At 43.0% G+C, this 23,047-nt stretch overlaps 1 protein-coding gene across 2 annotated transcripts in view; it reads right to left on the reverse strand.

Moving 5' to 3' along the window:
• LOC139749377 (glycine receptor subunit alpha-2-like) overlaps window positions 1–23,047 on the reverse strand; it is a 231,530-nt gene that overhangs the window by 25,024 nt on the left and 183,459 nt on the right. For both annotated transcript variants that reach the window (XM_071663162.1, XM_071663161.1), the window contains exon 9: window positions 17,835–17,903. In XM_071663162.1, coding sequence (XP_071519263.1) covers window positions 17,835–17,903 — 69 coding nt within the window. The remainder of the gene's footprint in view (window positions 1–17,834; window positions 17,904–23,047) is intronic.

Consider the following 23,047-nt stretch of genomic DNA (forward strand, 5'->3'; position numbering starts at 1 on the left):
AACAAATGCTTTCATATTCAGCTGCCTTACTTCCTATTAACAACTTCGTGACCACAATTCTGAAGCAGATATGGCCAAAGGGATGAAAATGGCACCGAACTAAGGAATAATCTATTTGATTTTATTTCCATTTTGATTGCGCTATGATGGAAAATAACTTATGGAGCAAATTTGATGAAACAAATTATTTGCAATTTGGTCTGCAGCAGGGGATGCGAGATATCACTATGGTTGTTGAATTCTTTATGGATATTGTGGCGAGGGAGGTGAATGCAAGTCTTGGAAAGAAGAGTAAATATGTAATTTAGCAAGATACAGGAGACCTGAGAAGCGAGTTAGCTGTTGTTTGTCTATGACACACAGCACTGGTGATAGATGTACAGAGTCACTCCCAATCATTCGCATTAGTTCCTCTCTAATATCCAAGATAATCCAATTGGAATTTCAGCTCAAATGAAGATGACACCGTCTCTCAATATGTTGTCCGACGCCCTGGACCTCTCATATGTTGTCTCGTTACTGCCCGTCCTCCCTCATATAAATGATCCCATTAAGAGTTATTGCAATTACTGGACTCCCCCTTACAGTCTCGTCCCTCACCATCTTTGAGCTAAGGCAGGTGGAGGAAGCTTCTTGCAGTTCATACTAGTCTTGCTAGATGTAGGAAACGCTCTTTCCTCCTGTTGCCCCCCTCGCTGTATGTATGTGTGTGTGTGTTTGTGTTTTACGGGGAGAAAGTTTTACAATTGTGCTGCCCCGTCTCTTAACCTTGCATTTATGCCCCATGTCTTTACTTCTTCAGACACACACCAGCCAAAGTCAGCTAACCATTTATCGACCAGCCCCGAGAAGAGGGTAAACGCCTGAGTTACCTGTTAGCCAACTGCGGGCTCGATTCCAGGCTGGCCCGTGCTGACACATGGTCAGTAACGATAACCCCTTTAACATAGAGGTCTCTGTGTGTGTGCGTGTGTTAAGGAGAGCATGGAAGTGCATGAGTATATGCCTCGTCGAAGATAAAGTGGCTATATGCGTATATCAGTATATATTTTGATATACTGCTAATATATTCATCATCTCGAGTGAATGCTCACGAGTACACACGTATGTACATCTGTGTTTACAACATTATTCCATTTCCTATACGAAAACAGACTTGTTTGTTTCAAAGTACATTATACACATATCCTCACTTTTCCAACTGTAATCATGCAGCAAAAAAAAAAAGCAAACATATGAACCCCAATGAAGAAGGACAAGCTATCGGAAACCAATTTCCCTAATAGGTACTTAGGAACATGTGAACTACGGACGAAGGATCATTATGTTTGCCGCACTCTGGTTAGCGTAAACGAAGGCAAGATCCTAGAACGTAAAGGAGGGGAAATCGTTCGCCATTACTGAAATCAAGTTCCTTGTAAACATATTCTGTTCAAATGACCAGATACCGTTTTCTTTTGTCAGAGTCTTTCTGAATGATTTTAAGTTGCCCCTTTTTTTATATGCTTCCTTTGCTTGTCTTAACGTTTTGATAGGAATTCATTATATCATCATCAAGAGCGTTTGGAGCAGCTGGGAATGACTGTGGGTAGCTGAGTGAGACTGGGTAATACCAGTAGGCGGACGTGCATGTAGCGCTGCGCTCTTATTGGCTGGTACGCGATGCTGGGGCGTGTAGTAGTAGTAGTAATCTGTCTTGTCCTGTGTTCTGGTTGTCTAGTTTCGATTGTTTTTCTTCGATGATTAGAGATCCAGCGATGTGTAGGAGTCTTATGTCTTGTTCATGGCGTAATGTTCTTGTAAGATTTAACAATCGTGTCTCGTGTGAGGGCAGTGTTGTGGTTAGTGACATGTAGATTGATGGAACAGTCTTGAAGGTGTGGTAGAAACAGTCTTCTTGATAATGTACAGGTTCTCCTTCCCAAGTGGACGAGGTTGGTAAGGAGTACAGAGTCTCTTTGTTGACATATGAATTCATCTCTCCGTTGGATTCTTGTAATGTGGCCATATTTCTAGTACACCTGGTTGGTTATGATGAGGTTACTTGGTTTTTACGTGTTTCTGTGGTAGATTCTTAGCTTGGTCGTCTTGTGTGGTGGATGTCCCTGAAGACGGTGTCTCGCAGTTGCACTTTCATCTGTCGTGTTCGCTGTTGTCATCTGCGTGCAGTGAGGTTACTCTCAATGTAGAGTTTCTTGTAAGTTGCTGCCGCTGTGAGCTGGTTTCGTAAGAAGTTTTTTTTCTTTTGAGTGATTTGTATCCGTTGATATATATTCCTTGTCGCCAGAATAGTAAAATCGTCTCGATATTCTCGACTTCACAATCCATTTTCGAAGCTGTTGCCAGATACAACACCCAGAGTGGCGTTGTTGCCAGATACAACACCCTGAGTGGCGTTGTTGCCAGATACAACACCCAAAGTGGCGTTGTTGCCAGATACAACACCCAGAGTGGCGTTGTTGCCAGATACAACACCCTGAGTGGCGTTGGTTGCCAGATACAACACCCTGAGTGGCGTTGTTGCCAGATACAACACCCTGAGTGGCGTTGTTGCCAGATACAACACCCTGAGTGGCGTTGTTGCCAGATACAACACCCTGAGTGGCGTTGTTGCCAGATACAACACCCAGAGTGGCGTTGTTGCCAGATACAACACCCTGAGTGGCGTTGGTTGCCAGATACAACACCCAGAGTGGCGTTGGTGCCAGATACAACACCCAGAGTGGCGTTGTTGCCAGATACAACACCCAGAGTGGCGTTGGTTGCCAGATACAACACCCAGAGTGGCGTTGGTTGCCAGATACAACACCCAGAGTGGCGTTGTTGCCAGATACAACACCCTGAGTGGCGTTGGTTGCCAGATACAACACCCTGAGTGGCGTTGGTTGCCAGATACAACACCCAGAGTGGCGTTGTTGCCAGATACAACACCCAGAGTGGCGTTGTTGTCGTCCATATCTGTGCTCATATTCCCTACCAGAGTGGAAGCATCTGCTGTGTGGGTTAGGAATAGCATTGGCAAGAGGAGGGTGACTGAGGGAGCAAGCTGGCTCAGGAAACTGAGTCTTTGTTCTACGGTGATCTCTGGCGTACTTAACGACGCTGGTTTATGGTGTAGACTTTTTAAGTTAAAATATTTCCTCTGGCACACGTATCAGGGAAATGGTTCTGTGAATTTTTTGCTCCGGTATCTGGTAGTTTCGTGTTGGTATTTGGCAGTCTTCGTGTTGCTATCCGGCAGTCTTCGTGCTCCTATCCGGCAGTCTTCGTGCTCCTATCCGGCAGTCTTCGTGTTGCTATCCGGCAGTCTTCGTGTTGCTATCCGGCAGTTTTCGTGCTGCCATCTGGCAGTCTTCGTGTTGCTATCCGGCAGTCTTCGTGTTGCTATCCGGCAGTCTTCGTGTTGCTATCCGGCAGTCTTCGTGTTGCTATCCGGCAGTCTTGGTTTTACTATGTGTTACCTTGGTCGCCTTCAATCTCAGGGGGAGAGCATATCCTTTGTAGATGGCGAGGAGAAGGCAGCGAAAGCCTTTTTCTTCTTTTGTCGTCGCATTCTTATGTTTCTTCTATATGTCCCATTCCTGGGGCTGTCCCATTCCCAGGGCCTTCTATATGTCCCATTCCCGGGGCTGTGTTATTGGACCTTAACTTGGTTGTTTTCCTCCCTGGCGTGTAAACTGTCATTAAGAGGCGCGTGTCTTATTGTGGAGAGCCATGTCGAGTCTATGCTGCTGGTAACATGATGGTTGGTTTCCCTGCTCTGAGTCAGCCAGTTAACATTTTCTGATCTTACGATTCATGACAGCGACTCGATGGAGCTCGAGTACAGTTTATGACTCTGTATTTACTCGTTCTTCTGAGCTGCCTCTCGTAATGTAGTCGGGTGCACCACACAGGCAAACAGAGCTTTGCAAGTCTCTGGCATTGGAACGGGCATTTGTAAAGAAAGTTTCTCTCTCGACATCGGAGCACGTGAAGCAATGAAGGTAGAGGCAGAGAATGAATGTTCAGACCCAATTATAAGGCTGTTGATATGCAGATGGTACACTCAGGCCATGTCGGCTTGGCTCCACCCGATCACACACACACAGCCGAGCTAAACCAAAATGGTGTATATACGTTTGCGCGTTTGATCTCTGAAATCTGGGTACGGTAGTCATTCCAGTGCTGGGTTCTGAACTCGCGTAGTTACCTCTTTGATGCGTTCCAGGTCGTGTTGTGTGTGTGTGTGCGTGTGTTGCCTTTCTCCATCCCTGGAAACTCCAGGGAAGAGGGAGAGGAGGTGTGGCTGCCACGGCTGAAAGGTCTTTAGATTTCCAAATCTAAAAACATACACCTAGCATCGTACATAACCTACCCACGCCCCCCTTTCCATCAGGTCTTCCTGCTTCCCTTCCTCAATATCTTCTCTTCCTGTCCTCCCTCCCAGAACGCCGGCTATCTACTAGTCCTTTTCCTTCCTTTCCTCATCTCAAAGATATAATTCATTCCTTTTTTTTTCGCATCTCAGTTATAATTTATAATTTTTCTCTATGATTTTTTCTCTCTCAGAGCTGTAATTTATTCTTATCTCACAGATATACCTAATTTCCCTCTGCTATAATTCTTTCTTTTCATTTCACAGCGATGATATATAATTCTTATATCGCAAAATAACAATTCATGCTCTGTAACAGGTACGAGTTAATCTTTATCTCACGAATTTATTCTTTTATCCCACAGCTGTAATTTATTCTCAGCTCAGATGTGATTTATTCTTTTTCACCATCTAGCCACAGTGAATCCTTTCTGCTCGATCGAAATCACCTCTGGATTTCCCTCGTAACTGTGTACCAACAGATGTCTCAATTGCCTATCTAACATCCCACATCCCCCAAGATCATTAAATCTGTCCCATGTGATAGAACATGCAAGCAAACCTTCATAGAGGTCTTCTCAGCATCCTTGCTCCTAGGATTTACCACTCTAATGCACTTCCGTATCCCACAAGGTTAGGGACACAGAGCTGTGTGGCATCTTAAGTCATTCTCATCTTTCTCCAGTTCTTGGTCTTGAGTTTTTCAAAGTGTCGTCCCAAAGGCCCCTGTTCTCCTCTTCCCTTAGAGAGCTCCTCTGTCTGATTTTGAATCTATTTTGTCATGTTTCATTGATAAAAAGCCCAGGGGATTCAATTCCTTAATTTCCTAAATTCTTATTTAAAGGTATCTTAATTCCTCGATATGATTGTTATATAAAGTCTAATTCTTCACTTGTGCAATGTCGCCTTCCCTTTTCACTGCATATACGAGCGAAACAGTCATGCATATGTAAGCAAGAAGAGGAGAGGGAGCCAGGTACGAGTAGGATAGCGAAATGGTAAATAATATAACTTTATAAGCGAGAAAATTGTAAATATGTTCCCAAAACAAAGGTTAACCCGAGTTTGTAACTTGATAGAGATGGGGTCGTCGAGCGTGACCTGTGCCCTAATCCCTTCACCTGTTTCTTAATTCATTGACCTGTCTGAACCAGGTACATATTCTATGGACCAACCCTTAGGGAGGGACGAACAGCTGGGTTGACTGTGGACCGACTACCGTAAACAGGATTTGAACCTATATAGCGGTAATGAGATGGCCTCAATTCAGTTCCCCGTGCCGTCTCAGCTAACATGAAAAATGAAATACATTACATGTAGCTTGAGAATCTTGCTAGTCATTCCTCCACACTGCAAGATAGTAAAAAAAAAAGAAATTAAACTAGACTCAGCGAGATCACCGTAAGCAAAATGTGCAGCGAGAAAAATTGATGAGCTAACAGAAAGCGAATGAATGTTAAGTATACACAGGTCTTCAACAAACTGTGTGTTAAAGATACTATTTTGCCTGCTCACACGTATATATATATATATATATATATATATATATATATATATATATATATATATATATATACACGCTGCCATCTCTACTCCCAGATATCTAAAAGCATTTCAATCACTATTTTCTCCATCCAAACTCGCACCTCAACTAACTCATCACTCTGTACTGCTAAGCATTGTAACCATGCTTTTATTAACCAACTTCTACAGTTTCTCACTTTAATCTATCATGTGTGGCGTCAAGAATCAATAACTGACTCGCTTCATAGAACCCCTTCACCCTCTAGAGAATGCATACTCTCCTCTCTCTCCAAGACCCTTGCATATATACCGCCCTCACCGTCCACAGACAAATCAAACAACCATGATGCCATTACATACTCCTGTCGTAGACCAATCTTCACTTGGAACCACTCACCCTTCTCTCAACCTATTCGCATACGCGCCTTACACTCTTGAATAAACCTCTCCTCTACACCATATATTCGTAAGACCTTCAACAAGGCATCTCTGTCAACCCTACCATATACTTTCTTCAGATCCATAAATGCCACATACTAATTCTGTTTATCTAAATATTTCTCATACATTCTTTAAAGCAAATACTTAATCCAAACGTATGTACCAATTTCTTATCAGACCTGCGTTTAGAATCGGATAATTACAGTCGAACCTCCACACGAAATGATGATACGCTTATCTGTACAAGCATACAAAGCTTCCAAAGCTTAAGAATTCCAGCTTCAATCAACGGCCAAGATCTCGTACAATATGGGATAATGACTTTCACATGAGTTGATTTCTACACGTGTTGGAGCGAGAGCTCAAGCTTTATTTTTGCAGCTTGGATACACGTGTTCATCTGAGAGCTCAAGCTTTATTTTTGCAAGCTTGTTACATGTGGTAATCTGAGAGTTCAAGCTTGATCTTTGCAACTTGGATACATGTGTTCACCTGAGAGTTCAAGCTTGACCTTTGCAACTTGGATACGTGTGTTCACCTGAGAGTTCAAGCTTGACCTTTGCAGCTTGTTACATGTGGTAATCTGAGAACTCAAGCTTGATCTTTGCAGCTTGGATACGTGTGTTCACCTGAGAGTTCAAGCTTGACCTTTGCAGCTTGTTACACGTGTTCATCTGAGAGCTCAAGCTTGACCTTTGCAGCTTGGATACGTGTGTTCATCTGAGAGCTCAAGCTTGACCTTTGCAGCTTGGATACGTGTGTTCATCTGAGAGCTCAAGCTTGACCTTTGCAGCTTGGATACGTGTGTTCATCTGAGAGCTCAAGCTTGACCTTTGCAGCTTGGATACGTGTGTTCATCTGAGAGCTCAAGCTTGACCTTTGCAGCTTGGATAAGTGTGGTAATCTGAGAGCTCAAGCTTGACCTTTGCAGCTTGGATACATGTGTTCACCTGAGAGCTCAAGCTTGACCTTTGCAGCTTGGATACACGTGTTCACCTGAGAGCTCAAGCTTGACCTTTGCAGCTTGTTACATGTGGTAATCTGAGAGCTCAAGCTTGCCCTTTGCAGCTTGGATACACGTGTTCACCTGAGAGCTCAAGCTTGATCTTTGCAGCTTGGATACGTGTGTTCACTTGAGAGTTCAAGCTTGATCTTTGCAGCTTGTTACATGTGGTAATCTGAGAGCTCAAGCTTGACCTTTGCAGCTCGGATAAGTGTGTTTATCTGAGAGCTCAAGCTTGACCTTTGCAGCTTGGATACGTGTGTTCATCTGAGAGTTCAAGCTTGATCTTCAAGCTTGACCTTTGCAGCTTGGATACGTGTGTTCACCTGAGAGCTCAAGCTTGATCTTTGCAGCTTGGATAAGTGTGTTCATCTGAGAGTTCAAGCTTCATCTTTGGGGCTTGGTACAACCTACATACGAGGGAAAGGAGTAAAAACGCCTGCTGCTATACCTCAAGCTATCACTGCTCCACACAAACCCAACCTCCACGTTGAAGTTCGAGTAAAACTATGGGTGGGTCTGGCCACTGGAGCACCCATAGACATTGAACATCGCAAAGTCTCTATTACTAGAGATCTCAAGGTGTAGTTTTTAATCTTAAATGCCCTACAACCCCCACGCGTGTACTCGTACTGTAGTAGAAAAGACGCCTGTGTGTAAACATCTGGGAACAACATCTTTAAATCTAACGAAGCTCTTTCATATTATCCTTCGTCCTGAATATTACTCAGACCGAAACTTTACTTTAAAATTCATTAAACAATTTCCCACAAGTTTGTTGCGTACATTACAACTTTGCTGGACACTGTAAAATGAGCCAGTGCTCTGGGAACACACCATTGCCTCCAGGTTTTCTCCCCTGTTAGCTAAGGCATTAGTTACAACTTTCTCCCTCTCTCAACATGTATCAGTGAAAAGAAGAGCGAACCCTTCATCATAAAGAGGTTTTCTTTGAAGCTCTGATTCGTCATTGTATTCCAAAAAAAAAAAAAGAACAGATCATACCTTAAAAGCTGCTTAGGCAACACACGAATAGGATTAGAATTACTATAAATTCAGTTAGTATTAACTGAACTTTGTAAATAAACGAATAGGATTAGAATTGCTATAAATTCAGTTAGTATCAACTGAACTTTGTAAATAAATCATTATACGTGGGATCTCTATATACGATGACATTTCGAACGCGTTATCCAGTCGCTTATTTACAGTCCAAAGATATAAATTAACTCGACTGCTTTCTACATCATATGTGAACGTCATATTCTCACGCTCAGATATGTCATGAACGCGAAATAACAAGAGAGAGACTTTAAATTATAGGTCTTAAACACGAGAAATGTATCATCTACAAACAGTTTGATTTATAAATCAGAGTTTTATAATATCATTGGCAATAAGCAAGCCAATTTCATTTCGTAATGACCCAAAAGAAAAAGGGGCATTTTCTAGGATCGGTTTTAATGGAGATCCCATAAGCATTCCGTTAATTTGCATCATTAAATGATACATTAAAAAATCCCTTTACTGATAATCGTAAAAACCTTCCTTCATTTATTTTCAATCAAGGCCTTTAATTAACTACGAATCACTGAAAAAAAAAAGAAAACATTGTAAACATCTGTCGTTTCCATTAAAGGAATATTCGTGAACACGAACAGAAGCCCGTAGCCAGGCATTGCAAATAGACATGACAGCATATGTTTCCAAAGACCAAAACCCGTAATATCTGTGTGTGTGTGTGTGTGTGTGTGTGTAAGTCGGCTCACCAGTAGAGGCACGAGGGATATAGACCCAAACACTGCATGATGCAGGTCCCAGAAAGTCGTAATGAGCGAAATCCAATCACAGTGGTAGATTTCGACGTATGTACCATTCTATCTGGTACACTGGCTGGCTATGTACGCTATACACCCTCCGGCTGGCTGGCTATATACGCTATACACCCTCCCACCAACCATCCCCCCCCTAAACTTCCGTTAACTATACCCAAGCTATACTCGCAGGTCAGGTTTCCAGACGAGGTCAAAAAAAAATTAAAAAAAACCAAGTTATTTCCTCCGTTAGGATAAATTCTCATCATTCCTTCCTTGCCAAGAGATGATGATGATGCATTGTTTCCATACTCTCGTCTTTCCCTCCTCCTCTTCCTCATACCCCTCCGACACCTCGCGAGTCGAGACTGCAAACACCTCCAAAGCCAAAGGTAATCTCTTTTTATACTCGATTCATTTCTCTTACTAGAGTATTTCACCTATTCATTTAACATGGTTCTGACTGTGGCATATATATATATATATATATATATATATATATATATATATATATATATATATATATATATATATATATATATATATATTCAAATTGGAAAAGGAAAAATGCAGTGAAACAGATTTTGAATGATCGGGACCTAAGCATGCAGGAGGGAGAATGGCATGCGTAGGATAGAGTGAATTGGAACGATGTCATATACAGGGGTCGATCGATGTGCTGTCAATGGACGGAACTAAAGCACGTGAAGCGACCATGGGAAACCATGGAAATGTCCGTGGGGCCTGAACGTGGATAGGGAGCTGTGGTTTCGGTGCATTACCCATGGGGTGATAAAGAGAAAATGGATGTGAGCGGGTGCCTCCTTTCCTTGTCTTTTTCCAGCATAAACTTACACACTGATGAAGTCATTAGACCAGTACAGACGACGACCCATCACGTACAGCTTCTGTAGGAAGACTTGAGGCAGACGACCTCCCCCCTCCCCCCCCCCCCCCTCCGTCAGCCATAATGCGATAAAAAGATAAAAAGGAAAGTTAATGGAGCGACAGAACGAACGCGGGAGATCTAACGAGCCGGACAAGCTAATGACCAGGGGGTAACGGGGGAGAGTGAGCCAGCCAAATGGCTGGAGGTATCCAGGGTTTTATAGCACTAGAAGTGCAAATACGAGAGAGAGAGAGAGAGAGAGAGAGAGAGAGAGAGAGAGAGAGAGAGTCAGTGTGTGAGAGAGAGTAAGTGACTGTGTGAGAGAGCGAGAGAGTGTGTGTGTTTGTGTGTGTGTGTGTGTGAGAGACTGTGCGTGAGAGAGCTTGTGAGTGTGTGTGAGAGAGAGAGAGAGAGAGAGAGAGAGAGAGAGAGAGAGAGAGAGAGAGAGAGAGAGAGACTCCCAGATCAGTATGTGAAATCAAAAGCGGATGCAACATCCACAGCTCCTGGTCTGCAAACTCGACTTATCAAGATTGTGTATAATTTATTCCCACTCTAGTGCTATACACTAGTGCTCGTCTGGGATTATCCGTGACCAGATGTTCCAATAAAAACGAAAAGCTTGAAATATCATTCATTTGTTATACTTTATAGCCGTTTCCCGCGTCAGCGATGTAGCGCCAGAAAACAGACCAAGAAAAAACCATCCACTCATAAACACATACATACATGCACATACACGAACATATACAAACATCTACATAACATATCCACACACAAGTATACACATGTACATATTTATTCATACTCGCCTTCATCGATTCCCGACGCCACCTCGCCTCACAGGAGAGAGAATCGCCTCACCGCTACCCCCCCCCCCCCCCCCCCCCGCGCGCCAGCGAGGTCGCGCTAAGAAATAGACGAAAAAAAAGGGGCCACATCCGCTCACACTCTGTCTCTAGCTGTCATGTGTAATGCACCGAAACCACAGCTCCCTATCCACACATCCAGGTCCCACAGACCTTTCCATGGTTTATACCCCAACCTCATCCAACAAAAAAAAAAAATAGATATACAAGAGAGAGAGTAAGAATAAAGCTTTTTTTTCTTCCTTCTTGATCTTGGGCTAAAAAGCTTTTGGGATAATACCATCTAATTGCTGGGGGGTTAATGATGGCTGTACCAGGGTTCTGGATCTAATTAACGTGTGGAAACAATCAGCATCATAAATAGCACACAAGATTCGGTTTCCGCTAACATTGTAAGTGTAGTGAACTAATCTATTTTATGTATATTATCATGATAGCAGCAGAGATCGCTCGGGATGGACGAGGGTGTGTTTTACCCCTTCATCGATCTGGTCCCCAGCAGCGGGAGAGTCTGTGATGGAGAGGGTGGCTAGGGAGGAGAGAGTGTTGGAGAAGTGGGTTGGAGAGGAGGCTGGGCTGTGGTGTGTGTGTGTTGGAGAGGAGGCTGGGCAGGGTGTGTGTGTGTGTTGGAGAGGAGGCTGGGCAGGGTGTGTGTGTGTGTGTGTTGGAGAGGAAACTGGACAGGAGACAGTGGCAGACAGGAGGTTGGGGAGGGGAGAATGGTGGAGTGGAGGGTGGGGAGGAGAGAGTGGGGGAGATATGATGGGGAGGGGTAGTGAGAGCGAGATGGCTGGGGAGAGTGCTGGAAAGGAGATGGGGGAGGGAGATGTGGCTAGGCAAGAATATGGGTGAGAGGAGGCCAGAGACAGAGAAAGAGAGGGGGACAAGAGGAAGGCAAGAACATGGGGAGAGAGACGGAGAGCAGGAGAGTGAGGCAAGGGAGAGCTGGACGGAAGTCACGGGATGGGAGAGGAAGTCCAAGTCCAGGGAGGGGCGATGACAAGGGAATGGGGAGGAGCAGGAGAGGCTGCAGTGGTGGAAGGGTAGTGGACTTGGGAGACGAGAGGATCGGGAGTTGAGGGGGTGGGAGAGAGGAGGCCATGTGAGAAGAGGTGGGGGCGGTAGTTGGGGAGGAGAGAGAGAGAGAGAGAGAGAGAGAGAGAGAATGGGGGTGTGGGCTCTACCGATACAGCTAGAACGCAAACGAACTCAAAAGTTTTATCCTATGGAGGAAAAGATAGTATGGAAGAAGCCTGCCCAGAAATCCTTCGAAAGACGTAGCCCCTAATGTGTGTGTGTGTGTGTGTGTGTGTGTGTGTGTGTGTGTGAGTGTGTGTGTGCCTATGTGTGACGAAGAGAGAGAGAGTCACAACTGTCCCTTTAAATGACCTTGACTGAAGTGTGATGGAAACTGAACTCCGTTACACACACACACAAGTGTGTTACACCCGGCGTAATGAACTCGAACCGATAAAGCTAATTAACTCTCGGGGACTAATTAGATCCGATTGCTTACGAGCAATTACAATCAGACCGACGACGACGTTGGAGAAAATGGTAGTGGTGGGGAGGTGGTTGGACTTGAAAGTGACTCTTGGTATCTCGTTTTATTACCCGAGTCTTCTTTCACATCCTCTTATATCACAGAATTTGTGTATCAATACTGTCATTTTATCACGTAATTCTGTAAATTCTCTTCAATAAATTTCATCCATTAAGAATTCTTTTGATAGCATGACACATTTACATAAGAAGATCCGTTCCATATTTTCCATAACATTCGTCTATATCAAAGCCTTTCCTTTTCTCATTCATATACTCGACATTCCCTTTCCTTATGTCTGTTCTCCTTCGCATCATTTTTATTCAATTTCCATTCTGAATACATTTTTTTCTCTCGTTGTTGAAGGCGACTAAAAGGGAAGGGAGTGGAGGGGGGCTGGAAATACTCCCCTCCCGTTTTTAATTTTCCAAAAAAATGTAACAGAGAAGGGGGCCCAGTGAGAATATTCCCTTTATGGCATAGTCCTCTTTCTTCGCGCTACATCGCTAACGCGGGAAATGGCGAATGTATTACATATGTGTATATATATATATATATATATATATTTTATATTTATATTTATATATATATGTATATATATAGTACAAATGACAGACATGTAAGAGAAAGGAGAAAGCGACAGGAGGTCAAGTGGTTGGGGCAGGGGCTGAAAAAGAAGACAAATGAGAGTTTGGTTTGAGCATCAGTAAACATCAGGGAGATTAAGTGGTTCCGGAAGGCATCTAACAGCGGAACAAAAAAACTGAGAACACACGGAGCATCGGTGAAGGGGGGGCTAATGGGTAATGGGTAACAGGTAGTGATAAAAGGAGGAGGAGATGGAGCGAGTAATTTGAAAGATTAATGTGCTTAATGATAGGGTGGGAGATGTAGGGTATTTGGGTAGGAGAGAGAGAGATTTAAAGGGAGGAGATTTTTGTGGAAGATGCATCGAAGATAATGGTGTGGAAGAGAAGCTATTAGAAGCGGCGAGGAGGTTTTTATCGAGGGAAATTAATGTATAAGTAGAAAGAGGAGGGTGGCTGGTTCCAGGTGAAGGTTGGTGTATGAGAGCCTGAGACGAGGAAAGAATGGAAGGGGTGTTTTGTATATCCAGGTGTTGAGTCGAGTCATGGGGGTGGGTGAGGGACCAAAAGTTTGGGGCATTTAAGAGGTATGTTAGAAGGTGAAATAGTCGTAGCGATGTTGTATGGATGAGAGGCATGGGTTACATACAGACGAGAATGAACTGAATAAACAATGAATATACAAAATAAAATATGAAGATAAACAGATATAACTTTAAAAAGAAATACGATTATATTGAGAATATATTGCCCCAGTTAACTGAGAAACGATATGATGAAATCAGCTGCTCAACAGGTGGGAAGAATGATAAACAAAACGAATAATAAGCTAAAGGAATGACGTGACTGACTGACACGCACGCTTCGGAGTGGTAAAACGTAAACAAAGAGAAAACATTATCCTCTAGTGAATCAACCAGCCCGCCACCTATTGGCAGAAAACCCAACCACCACACTGGCCCACAGGTTACATCTCCGGCATTAGATCCGATGGCCCATGACACGCTATCTCCACACAGCCGTACCAAAGAGGACCTCCCTCTCCACCTACTACACACTCACACGCCCTCTGGCCTCAAGAAGAGATCCGGAGGTCTTGAAGTGTCACAGATTTCTCCTACGTGAGGCAAGTCGAAGTTACATGGTGGTGATGAACACCCTACGAGGGATTCATTCACTTATGTGAACCAGCAAAGAGACCCAAGTAAGGGCGTTTGAATACGTCACACCGAAGTTAAAAAACAGTCACCTGTGTACTTGTGTTTTATTTGTGTGTGTACCAACACTTAACTAGTGGCTGTGTCTTTGTAACTTGAGTGTGGCCGAGGTGGATGGACGTTCTTCCCAGGGTTCGAATCCTACCCGTGATTAGTCAGGTGTTTCAGTTACTGAAGGACATTTCTGTCAAAATTTTGCACACATAAGAATACACGAACAGGTGTTAGGCTTAAGTCGGGTGTGTGAGAGGGCAACTTCGAGTGGATGATTCAAGGAAGTGTATGTTAAAGTCAATTGTGTCCACAGTAGTCATGCTTGTGCGAAATGCAAGATACACAGTAGCCAGATGTGGGAATCAGGCTTGAGGATCAGTAGTCATATATATATATATATATATATATATATATATATATATATATATATATATATATATATATATATATGGACTAATAGAAGATTTCATATTTAAGATGTGTGGGTCTTAATGCGAGGCTCTGTAGCCATATGTACACACGGTGGGGTAAGTATGCCAGGTATATATCAAGGCCATACGGGAGCTGAGTCAGGTGTGCAGATCAAGTATGGGGAAGTAAATAAGAAACAGAAGAGACTATGAAGAAAAAGATTTAGACCATAATGAGTCAAGATGTGTCTCAATAACCAAAGGAGGGAATAGGTAAGCCAAGCGAAAGATGAGAGAGAATATGATACAAGCGTGAAAATAAGGAATATCCCATAATGGGTAACAAATATAGGAAAGAATACGTAAAGAAATAAGGGGACATACTGATGAACGATAGAGGAATACATCAAAAGTTGAAAAGCACGAAACTTGGTAAACGGTTTGGGGAAAATGACAAGTGTTCAGAAGAGCAACTTACCCTTGGGCCCCCCCCACCTCAAAAAAAAAAAAATTGAAGAGAGAGATACTCCACTGAAGCAAAGAAACACGCGGGAAAGATATGCAGATCTCCACTGTGTATTCTAACGAGCAGGAATTTCTTCTTTTTTTTTTTATTCCACATGAAACTGATGCGTTAGCCGCAAGGGGTACGATAACAACGCAGTGATTAAATGGACGAGTTGAGGGAGGGAAGACATGCTCCGGGCGCTCAAACCACCCGCTCTTATATTCGTTTCGTTCGACCTCCGTCGGGCAGAGATAGAAAGAGAGAGAGAGTGAGAGACCATCGCCCCGTCAGGCAGCGAGAGAGAGAGAGAGAGAGAGAGAGAGAGAGAGAGAGAGAGAGAGAGAGAGAGAGAGAGAGAGAGAGACCAGCATCTCAGTCGTCCTCTGTGTGTTTTTCTGTTTTATATATACAACAGCTACATCTATGTAGCCACAATACACACACACATTGCAAGTCGTAGGAGGAAGCCAGCCAGACGCGGGGTCCAACCGAGTGGACGGCCACACACATTAAAAACCCACACCACAATATTACCTTTTTCTTTTTTACTCACGAGACGCATAACGAGACTCTCGTACTGCCTCCAGCTACAGAGGGCTGTCCAGGTAAGGGCCTGGACACACAGTCCGTTGCCGAGTGTCAACGGTGGCAACGGGAGCGAGAAGTATTGCCACTTAATTACCCCACGAGTCTCTAACAGCCAACACGAATGATACAAAGCATCTCGGACATTTTTCTCACAACAAAACGTCCCTTGTCAGCAACGCAAGTGTAGAGTACGTTGCCTGGGCATTATATACTCACTCGTATTGTCGATTGGATTGCGAAATACGAGGAGGACCGGAATAATGATTGGAAAACAGCTTACACTCCACTGACCAATCCCAACCTAAAGCGGATCGAGCTAAGACTATGAACTGCATGCAAGAAAATAGACAAGAAAAAAAAAGTAATAAAAAAAAATATTGTATTTCGAGAGCGTTTCTCCTCCTTTCTATCGAAAAAAGACATGACACGTTTTGAGAGACTTTAGGGAAGGGGGAGGGAGGGGAAGAAACGAGAGAGAAATATGTGAAAGAAGAGCCCCAATGTGGAGGTCGAGATTATCAATAAATGTTGCCTAAAGTTGAGGAACTGGAAGGGAAAAAGAAGAGCGTCTCTCTCTCTCTCTCTCTCTCTCTCTCTCTCTCTCTCTCTCTCTCTCTCTCTCTCTCTCTCTCCTGGAGCAATACTATATATCCCAGCACCGTATTAGCTTCCCAGTACGGACTGGCTCGAGGCTGCCGCTGCTGGTGGTGAGGGAGGAGGAGGAGGAGAGGAAGAGAGAGGGTGGGTGGGTGGTTAGGTTAGGTCCTTATATTAAACACAGGCGAAAACCCTGGCGGCTGCAGGGAACGTACCTGAATATCGTGGAATTCAAAGCGCACATTGTTAGTTGATAAAGTCCCGCAAGAACTAATGCCGAGGGGAAAGTGTTTGTTAGCCCAAGCACAGCACTACTCTGGGGGGCCAGTGGTAAATGCTACCACACCTTAAATGCCAGTCCAAACTTAAATGCCACCCCGAACCTTAAATGCCACCCTGAACCTTAAAGGCCATCCCGAACCTTAAATGCCACCTCTAACCTTAAATGCCACCTCCAACCTTACATGCCACCTCTAACCTTACATGCCACCTCTAACCTCAAATGCCACTCCAACCTTAAATGCCACCCCGAACCTTAAATGCCACCCCGAACCTTAAATGCCACCCCGAACCTTAAATGCCACCCCAAACCTTAAATGCCACCCCAAACCTTAAATGCTACCCCAAACCTTAAATGCCACCCCGAACCTTAAAAGCCAAACCCAACCTTAAAAGCCACCTCCAACATTAAATGCCACCTCCAACCTTAAATGCTACCCTACCTTAAATGCCAACCCAATCTTAAATGCCACAGTTTGGCAACGCACACTCCATCCTGCGGTCGAACGTTCAAAAAAGAAAAAAATCCACTGTATCTTTTCACCACACAAGTGGACAAAGTTCCTTTGGAAAATGACATACCAAACAACACTCGAGGCTTCCAGGCCTCACCCTACAAAAATGCGACTGACAACAACAGTGTTGTAAGAATGCTTGTAGAGCAGTGGCCTTTCCCAGAACTACAGAGCTGTTTGACTACACAGCGCGAGGCGTAGGGGAGCAAACTGCCAACGTACATCCATCTTGGCTGCCAACATAGTGGACTACGGGAGTCATCAGTTTAGACCCGAGCCCTCGGATATAAACCCACCTGACAATATGGTTCTTTGAAGGGACTTCCCTAGGCTATTGCCTCCTAGTAAAGCCTTCTGAAAACTGAAAATTCTTCTATGTCAGTTTATAAGTGTTCCTGAACATTATATATATATATATATATATATATATATATATATATATATATATATATATATATATATGAGGTATTTTACACATCACCTCTCTTTCACTTACGTAATTGCTCCTCTGTAGGAAGGCATTCATTTGCCTTTTGATTTAACAGATCCTCACAGACCACACTTGTCTGGGCGAGTGTCCAGTGGTTCAGTGCCTCTAGTGTCTGTGTGTGTGTGTGTGTGTGTGTGTGTGGATAGTGTCCATGATCTATACACATCTCAATAATCCTTTTCGAAGGCACTGGCTGACAGGAGACTCACCTGTGCAAGCGCCCATCCACACATCGATGGCCTTCACGTACGACACCTGGGGCAGACCTCCCTGGATCCCTGCAATAGGAGAAGAATGACTGATGTAGTCATGTACAGGGGAGGGAACACTCAAAGGGAGGGAGGGAAATGTAGGCATGTATAGGGGGAGGAACACTCGCAGGGAGGGAGGGAAATGTAGGCATGTACAGGGGAGGGAACACTCGCAGGGAGGGAGGGAAATGTAGAACAGAGGAAAGGAACACTCTGGGTGGATGGAAAACGTAGTACAGATGGAGGAACACCACCACTGGGTGGATGGAAAATGTAGTAGAGAGGGAAAGAACACTCAGTAGAGGGGGTGATAGAAAAATCCAATCATTCACAATAATAAAATCATTAGACTTTCTCATGTGTATATGACCCTCATGTTCTCCTAATATTGCTTCCCAATAACACTTGTGATTTTCTTTGTCTCGAGTCTTCTGTAGATTTGACGTAAAATAGAAAACAGTGTCCAGATATATCAAAAATATTACACACACACACACACACACACACACACACACACACACACACACACACTTCGGTAAAGACCTTGATAGTATTCATACATCACAGATCTTTACCCAATCAATGGGCAATTGTTCAACCTTGAAGCAAAAGAAAAAAACTAAATACAGAGAAAAAAAAGGAAAAAAAAAGGAACATTCCATTGGAAACCACAGTACAATTGTAAACCAAGTTTGACCATTAAAGAAGATTTAATCCCATGCTCAGTTGTGATCTCACCCACGCTGCTCAGGTCCTGGATAAATAACACAAGTTTTACAATGATCTTAAGAACGGAAAATGTGAAGATAATTCTTTTGCTACCTCGTCCAGGCAAGACTTCTAATGGGACAAGGTGGAAAGGGACCTCCGCCCGCCCCCTCTAACTCTGGGCAGACATAATAACATTCTACACTTTTGGAAAATTTTAATTGAAGATGATACTGTTCGTGCTGGAGAGAGAGAGAGAGAGAGAGAGAGAGAGAGAGAGAGAGAGAGAGAGAGAGAGAGAGAGAGAGAGAGAGAGAGAGAAAAAAATACTTGATTGCAGCTTCCTACTTTAGCGAGGGAGCGCCAGGAACAGACTAAAATCAAGTGCCAGCATCCTCTTCCATTCTCTAGCTGTCGTTTGCTGTATCATCAGCAAACAACAACCGATTCACTTCTCAGTCCCCCTCATCCTTCACAGATGGCACACTCGCCCCTCCAAAACTCTTGCACTTACCTCTCTCACTACCCCATCCATAAACAAATTAATCATGATGACATCACACACCCTTAACGAAGCCCAATCTTCACTTGGTACCGTTCACTCTTCTCCCTACTAATACACCACAAATCTTTTCACCGCTTCCAGCATCTTTCTTTCTTCCCTTATGGAAACTTACGCAAGCTTTCACCACCTCTTCTCTCCTCACCAAACCCCACTCTATGACTCACTTTACATACCACCTCGACCTAAATACCCTACATCTGTCACTCTATCATCAAACACATTCAACAGTCCTTCAAAATACTCATTCCATCTCCTCACTTCATCACTACTTGTTATTACTTCCCCTACTGCCCCCTTCACGGAAGTTCCCACTTGTTCTCTTGCGTTTTTCATATAATTCATCTCCTTCCAAAACACGTTCTTATTCTCCCTAAACTTTACCGATACTCGCTCAACCCAGCCCTCATTAGCCCTCTTTTTCAAACCCTTCATCGTCCTCTTGACCTCCTCCCGCTTTTTCTTATATATTCTCCATCATTTGCATCGCCCAAAATCCTCAGTTTTCTCTTTCACAAGCAACTTTACTTCTTCATCCCACCACTCACTTCCCCTTTCTAATCTGCCCACCTTTCGCACATCACGTCCATTTCTTGCACACGCCATCACTGCTTCCCTAAATACCTCCCATCGCTTCCTCTTTGCCAAATACCTCTCCAAGTCTTTACCTTCCCCTCCACAAGGTGGGAGTGATCAAACATCCCATCAGCTGCCCTTCTCAGCTCGTTTACATCCAAAAGTCTCTTTCACTCGCCTTTCACATAATCCATAATCCAATTATGCCATTCATACATATATAATACAGTGACCTATTCTCTTTGGTCATCCTCTTCTCAAAAAACAAGAGAGATTAAACATATACAAATCGAAAGAACCAGGAGAATGCTAAACAACTTCCCCTCAACACCCCACTAGATATACAACCATGTGAAACGACACTCCCCAGACATAAACGAGGTATTAATTCTCGCCCTAGACACCGTTCATTCCTATATTACAAACAACGATTAAACGTATCTTAAAATTCTTCAAGCCTACATGGCAACTATCACAATGAACACAGTGATCACTTATTTCTCAATGGCCCCACTCTTACCTCACTTACACACACACACACACTTACATCACTACTACACTTTACGACCTGTGGTCCCAACTGGTGAACGTGGCTGGCTTGCCCGGCGCTGCGGGAGCACCATAGAAGATGGTACAGGGTCTTGGAGCAGACACATAAGGCAAGGTACAGCAATAAATCCATTTCATAAATTAGTTTTCTGACAACCCAGTTATACATGGCATTTGTACAGGTCGGTCTCCGCCTCATTATTATCTGATTAGGCTAACTCGTTTGTAATGTTTATGGTAAATGTCATTTATCAATTAAGTGGGAGGAAAAATAAGATTACGAGTCCCCTACTTTTGTATCTGGGAGTAGTTGTTCGCTAATCTCTCCGTCTCATATATATATATATATATATATATATATATATATATATATATATATATATATATATATATATATATTCCTATGAGTCCACGGGGAAAATGAAACACGAAAAATTCCCAAGTGCACTTTCGTGTAATAATCACGTCATCAGGGGAGACACAAGAGAAATATAACAGTCACTTGATATACATCGAAGAGACGAAGCTTCATCTCTTCGATATATATATATATATATATATATATATATATATATATATATATATATATATATATATATACGTGTATGCGTTCGTTATGATTGTCTTGGCTTCACTGTTACGTGAACCTTATTTTTCATTGTATTCTTCTCAGTCTTGATCTACAATACATTACATAATGTATTACTCTTGTATCACATTGGCACAAGCACATAAAAGTATGATTTTGCTCAAATTATAATGTTAATGTAATATCAAACGACCTTTAACTATTGTTGTATTGATTTTCATTATAGTGAAAAAAAAAATCGTACTCCTTAAATTTCTTAAAATGAAGAACTTTCCAATTTTCAAGAGTCTTTGTTATCCATTATTTGCACTTAATCAGGTTCAAGTCACGGACCAAAGTTTCTATCAAGGCCGGGCCTTAATCCAAATATAGAGTGATTAATAAAAGTGAAAAATAAGAGACGAGGGAAAATATATAAGAACTTTGGAGGAAGTGAAAAACGTCATATTCAATAACCACTCAACTGCTCATTACATATATTTTCATACATATCTGACTCCCGTTTTCGTTTCATCTTATAGATAAATCATTTCAGACACTCACGCAGATGCTCCCTAAACACTTGCTTCGCATCCACCTTCTTCTAAGCTGGTGCACAAGTACCAAAAATTGCCAGTCTCTTACTTTCTCTCTTTTAAAATCCCTGCAAACACCCTCTTGACCTCCTACCGCTTTCTCTTGTACACATCCTAATCACACGCCTTCCTTCCTTACGGGTGACATCCATACATTCCTCTCTTCTTCCACTAATAACTAAACATCTTCATCGCAATACTAATTGTCTTTTCCTCACATACAACCATCCACATGCAACACAGTCCAGCCACACATACATCGAATGCGCTCTTAATTACCCCCTTCCATTCTCCACAAACTACACACCCTTGGTTCCATTTTACTCTCACCTCACGCCAGTCTACACCCAGTCTACCTTAAGTGTCCCCCGCACAAGAGCCTCTTTTCTACACAGTTACTTTCACATCTCACTACCCACGCCCCTCTCATTTCCTCTTCCTTAAAGTCACCACAAACTTCCACGCTCACCTTCCAACAAGGAGTGATCAGACATCCCTCCAGCTGCATCTCCGAACACCTTCATATCAAATAGTCTCATTTGCATGCCTTTCATTGGACTTAAACTAAAAACTCACCTTCGTTTATTCATGAATGCATGATAATTCTCCCCTCAAAGCAGGTGTTCCTAACCACCAGTCCTGTTTCAGTACACGACGCCACGACCCATTTTCATTTACCATGGCGAACACACCCCCTTTATGCCCTCCAGTTATAACCTCGGTTAACTGCTGCATCACCCGGCCACCTTGCATCAGAATTTGCCGACTTCCTTTTACGAGGTTCTACGCAGCTTCATGACCGCGCTTCAATTAGGAGGAGGTGGGGAAACCATGAGCACTCATGAAGTGCGAGATGGTTCGCAGCAAGTCTATCTCGACTCCTTTTTCCATGTATTAATGATAATGATGCGGTTTTGTAGAAGGTATATTCTTACTGCGTATCTGCACGTTGTCAGAGTTCTAATATATATATATATATATATATATATATATATATATATATATATACACGAATAAAGTGTATATGAACGCGCACCTTCATAGAACATACAAACCTCCAACAGCCAGGATCGAACCTGGGACCCCTTGTGCAAGAGGCAGGCATGCTAACCGCTAGGCTAAGGGACTGTATAATGGGAAACAACTATTCGAAATACTATATATATATACATTATATATCATACGCTCGTTGTCTGTCTTGGACAATTACATGTCTATCCAATGGCGGCCTAGCTACGTCTCTTCGTTGTATATCAACTGACTGTTATATTTCTCTCGTGTCTCCCCTGATGATGTGATTATTACACGAAAGTGCACTTGGGAACTTATCGTGTTTCATTTTCCCCCGTGGACTCGTAGGAATATCTTGATCACGCGAAAAATTGTGATCCTTTCCAAATATATATATATATATATATATATATATATATATATATATATATATATATATATATACACAGCGAGTCCAACATTTACTAATGCATGTCTGGACATTTGCCAGGCTCCTCTGCATAATGATACGCGAGAGACTAAACCCCCGTCTAGTTATACTTGGCCCATGACAACCATGTCTTCACGGACCGAGTCATTTCATAAATGAACTCGACCCTCG

Source organism: Panulirus ornatus, chromosome 7 (assembly GCF_036320965.1).
Source record: "Panulirus ornatus isolate Po-2019 chromosome 7, ASM3632096v1, whole genome shotgun sequence".
Classification (NCBI taxonomy): domain Eukaryota; kingdom Metazoa; phylum Arthropoda; class Malacostraca; order Decapoda; family Palinuridae; genus Panulirus; species Panulirus ornatus.